Source organism: Strix uralensis, chromosome 3 (genome assembly GCF_047716275.1).
Source record: "Strix uralensis isolate ZFMK-TIS-50842 chromosome 3, bStrUra1, whole genome shotgun sequence".
Classification (NCBI taxonomy): Eukaryota; Metazoa; Chordata; class Aves; order Strigiformes; family Strigidae; genus Strix; species Strix uralensis.
The window spans coordinates 109,015,629-109,019,717 of record NC_133974.1 but is presented as its reverse complement, the minus strand read 5'-3'; the positions used below and the strand labels follow the sequence as shown (position 1 = coordinate 109,019,717).

At 50.6% G+C, this 4,089-nt stretch overlaps 1 protein-coding gene across 1 annotated transcript; it reads right to left on the bottom strand.

The window, feature by feature from the left end:
* Positions 1-460: 460 nt before the first annotated feature.
* LOC141941888 (left-right determination factor 2-like) lies at positions 461-3,550 on the bottom strand. The gene is made up of 4 exons (XM_074864864.1): positions 3,286-3,550; positions 2,175-2,409; positions 1,101-1,340; positions 461-800 (listed from the first exon to the last, which is right to left on the bottom strand). Exons 1-4 carry the CDS (start codon positions 3,548-3,550, stop codon positions 461-463), a joined length of 1,080 nt encoding a protein of 359 aa, XP_074720965.1.
* Between the last annotated feature and the right edge of the window lie 539 nt (positions 3,551-4,089).

Below are 4,089 nucleotides of genomic sequence, written 5' to 3'. Positions count from 1 at the left end.
AGACAAGGATCAAAACCAGGAGCCTAAGAATGAAAAGCTGAACCCAGGCATTACTCCTCACCTGGTGATGATCACTCCTTTGCCTGTAGCTGTTTGCAGTACTCTGGGGTGGGGACTGAAATAAATTGGATGCAGCTCAATCAAATGCAATGAAATTTGGCTAGCATCGAGGGGGCCCTGAGAAGCGGTAGGCTTCATAGGTGCCCCTCACGCAGGTCTATGTGAAGATGGATGTTCCCCTGAGCCCAGCTATATGGACCTTTAAGTGCACCCTCTCTTCAGGGTAGCAGGGTGCGTGGGAGAGCTGCCACCCCAGCTGCTGCTGGCACTTGCAGGAGGGTATCTGGTGGTCCCCCCAGAACCTTTATTACTGGCCCTGGGGCTGGGGGCCGGGGTGGCTCTGGGCAGGGCTGCAGGGAATCGGGGGACTGGGTGACGTCCCTGGCTGGCCGCCCACGTCTCACACCAGTGCCATGCCGTCTGTGACACAGCTGCACTTCTCGATGACCATGTTGGGAAACTCGGCCGCTTCGATCTCGGTGCGGTTGCCCCTCTTGACAAGGTACATCACGGGGAGCGGGGAGCTCTCTGCCACGGCGCAGGCGCGCTCCCCGTAGCCAAAGTGCCACAGCGAGCTGGGGGGCTGCAGGCAGCCCCCCGAGCACCGGTAAGCCTGGTACCCTGCGGGCTCGATGATCCAGTACTGTGTCCAGGCGAGCTCGCGGAAGTTGATGTAGTGTTTCTGCCTGCAGCAGGTGGACTTCCCCGTCACCGCCTCCTCCTTGCAGTCCCCGGGGCCCCTGCGCACCAAGGGAAAAACAAGAACTGATGCTGTAACTGGAAACCGGGAAGGTGGGAGAAATAATCCTCCTGTTTATAGCATGGGTGGGCCCTGAGACGTGAAACTTGGGCCATGCTTGGGCTTCATTTGAATATTTGGACAACAAATATGGGAAGAGGAGAGGTGTGATTCAGCAGCAACTTTCTAACTCCTCCCCTCACAAGGGCAAGAGCTGCATGTCCTGGGTTGGCACACACAGTACAATAATTCAGGGGCAAAGTTACACTGGAGACAGTACAGATTTAGGTTTCATACATACCCATAGTCTTCCAAGTCGAGGGTGTAAAGCACCAGTTCAGGTTTGCCTAGGGCCTTATCCTTGGGGTCCTGAGAGGTGAAACGCACAGCTTTGGCCATTTCTGAGGCATGGCTGCCTACCCTTTCTCCTTCAATCCAGACCTCCAGGAACATTGGCTCCCGCCTCTTGTTTCGCAGCCAATAATGAACGGCCTGCGTCACATCAAAGTTCTTCCAGCCCGACTCACGTATAGGAACCAGCCTGTGTGACAAGGGATTGGCATTAGAGAAAAGCCCATCAGATAAAGCCCGGGCTCACAGTGCTGTTACTGCAGCAGAATAATTTGCTTCCTGCAGATTGTCATGTACCTTGATTACACGATAATTTTTGCTGAGTGCTCTGGGTGAGCACCCATGGCAATTAATTCACACCTCAAAAAGAAGCATGCAGACCTAAGAGACATGGAAGGGCTAAATAAAACCTTTTGTGCATGCCCATGTCAAGGTATTCATTCATGCTCATACAGAAATACGGCAGTGCAGGATTATATGCAGCCTCAGTATTAGTGACAATGGCCTGGTAAACACCACTACTCCCACCTGCTCCTGTCCTAGCTGCATTAGGGCTGTAAGTTTCTACCCACCAGAAAATTGATTTGATGTCTAATTCTGCCTTCAAGGGTTGTAAAACATCCACAGAGCATGAGGCTACAGAATCAGATGCTTTTTGCATAATTTATTTATTTAAACCAACTAATGAAATGGCCGATGGATAGAGTACCAGCAGTCAGTAACCCATGTGAGTTAGAGAGTGAGAGAAGTGAACCAAGTGGAGTGTTTTAGAAGGGAAGACCTAGCAGTACACTGTGTCGTTTGACACAGAAATAGATTATTTCAATGAATCATCATATATTCAGTCTTAACTTAGTTTCTGCTCTTACAAACTCATTCTGGGTTTAGAGGCTATAGAGCCTGATTCTACAGACATAACCCCATGAGGCTGACCGGAGGCACAAATGCATGACACCCAAACCCGGCCCAGAGGACCCATACCCTGTAACTAGAGTCCTGGCTTCAGGAGAGGTTCCTTTCCTACCTGGAGTCTATCAGGGAGGTCCTGTTGGTACCATCCTGCTGCCGTTGCACCCAGTACACGCTGACTCTGGCGTTGGAGACGAGCCTGTGAGACTGCTTGGCAGGCAGGTTTGCTCTGTCCAGAGGCTTTTTGAAGAGTTTCAGTTCAGCCATTGTCACTTCGCTGTTTTTAGGTATTCTGCCCTCCATGTCAAAGATCAGGTTCTGACGCGTGGTGGTGTCAGAGTAGAGGACTTCTCCTGCCATGCCTGTGCATGTTGGGAACAAAACAGACAGCCTGTCATTGCCATCCTGGTTAGCAAAGCCCCACACTGTCCACAATTATCATCACAACGCACTCTTTCCATGCTCCCACATCGAGTCCTTGTGGCAGAGACAGCCACTAAACACACCTTTTCTAATGCATACTTGAATCAATGTCTTGCAAATGCCCTAATTCTCCTATGTCTGAGTCTCTGCAACCTGGAGGAAAGAAATCTTCTATATAATTTGACGCTAAATTGAGCAAACCATAAAAGGTGTGCCACATTTTGTGCCAGCACTGGGCATGAAAGCAAGAAACTGTACCACTTGCAATGAAAAAGTGTTTTCATTTGCTGTCCGGGGTGCTATGTATGTCTTTTGAAAGTGAAACAAGCTCTAAGTGTCCTTGATTTTCTCCTTGATGTTTTTCCCAGACAAAAACCAAAAGTCGGGGGAGAGTGAAACATCCTCAAAGAGGTGTGACTCCTATTAAAGGGCTTTTTGGACTTTTGACCCAAAACCTGCAAGGTCTGCACATTCTACTGACTTTTTTCTTTTTTTCCACCTGCACAAAATGTTTCATGGGTACCAAGGCTTTTCTCTTCTATCAAGCTCCAGCAGCAGCCTGTTCTCTGCAAGGACTGTGGGACCCCATCTCCAGGTGCAAGTGTTGCTAGTGTGTGTTAATCTTTAAGATGCTGTTACATGCATCTCTTCTACTCAGCTCAGGCTTGGAGCCAGACCCAAACCTCATTCCCCCCGTGGGTTTGCCTCTGCCTGCCCTGCGGCCGGCCGGGCGGGCATGGGCAGTTTGCCCTGGCAGCAGCACAGTGCTTTGTGAGTTCCCGACAGCAAAGCAGACACATTACCTGTGTTGCCAGGGATCCCCCTGAGGATGCCAGCCAGGCTCGGCAAAGCTCGGCGCTTCACTCTGTTGCGCTTCAGCATGGAGATGTATTTGTTCTTTACGTGGTCTGGGATAACCAGATCCACCAAGTCTCTCTTATGAAGTTTAGGGACCTCAGAGAGCCCCAGCTGCTTCAGCAACACCTCCTTGAACCTGTCCTGGGTAAACGCTCGGACCATGACAACCAGGCAGAGCACGCAGAGCATCCAAGTGAACCTCACGTCCATCCTCCTCTGTCGGCAAAGTGGCCGCCTGCCCGGCAGAGATGAAGGGGGGGGTCTCCCCGGGGCTGCTCTCAGCAGAGATGTGGTGGCAGGCTGCCTGAGCGGGACGGAGGTCCCCTGCACCGGGGTTTTATAGCCAGCCTCGTCCCACTGGCACAACAAATTCCACAAGTCGGGCCGAAGCAGAGGACTTAAAAGGATCACTCCCCCGTTGGTAGACACATGCCAGTTTAACACCTTCATCTACTCTAAAGTTAATACAAGCAGGTTTAGGGGAGCTTCCAGATTCCTTCACAGGGAAGAAGTTTCCATCCTTTTTGAATTCTCTGCAAACTTTTGCTCAGAAAACCCCTGAGCGATCAGTGTCTTATGTTCTGACTAGGTCAGGGAGGAAACACATCTGCAGAGTACATTGCGTTATGTGCCCCACCATATGATTCTTAAAGGAAGCATCAATCTTTACCACAAGAGACTTGCTACCTAAAATAGCCAATATCAGTCAGGAGAGTAATGCTTTAGCTGAAAGTCCATCTTTATGGCCA

What these genes read in the sequence shown, in the direction of transcription:
- LOC141941888 (XM_074864864.1), bottom strand. Translation starts at nt 3,550, where the DNA reads ATGGACGTGAGGTTCACTTGGATGCTCTGCGTGCTCTGCCTGGTTGTC. An exon ending in GGGGATCCCTGGCAACACAG is followed by an intron (nt 2,410 to 3,285) that starts GTAATGTGTCTG and finishes GCATGGCAGGAG; the next exon opens with AAGTCCTCTACTCTGACACC. An exon ending in ACCTCCCTGATAGACTCCAG is followed by an intron (nt 1,341 to 2,174) that starts GTAGGAAAGGAA and finishes CTTGTCACACAG; the next exon opens with GCTGGTTCCTATACGTGAGT.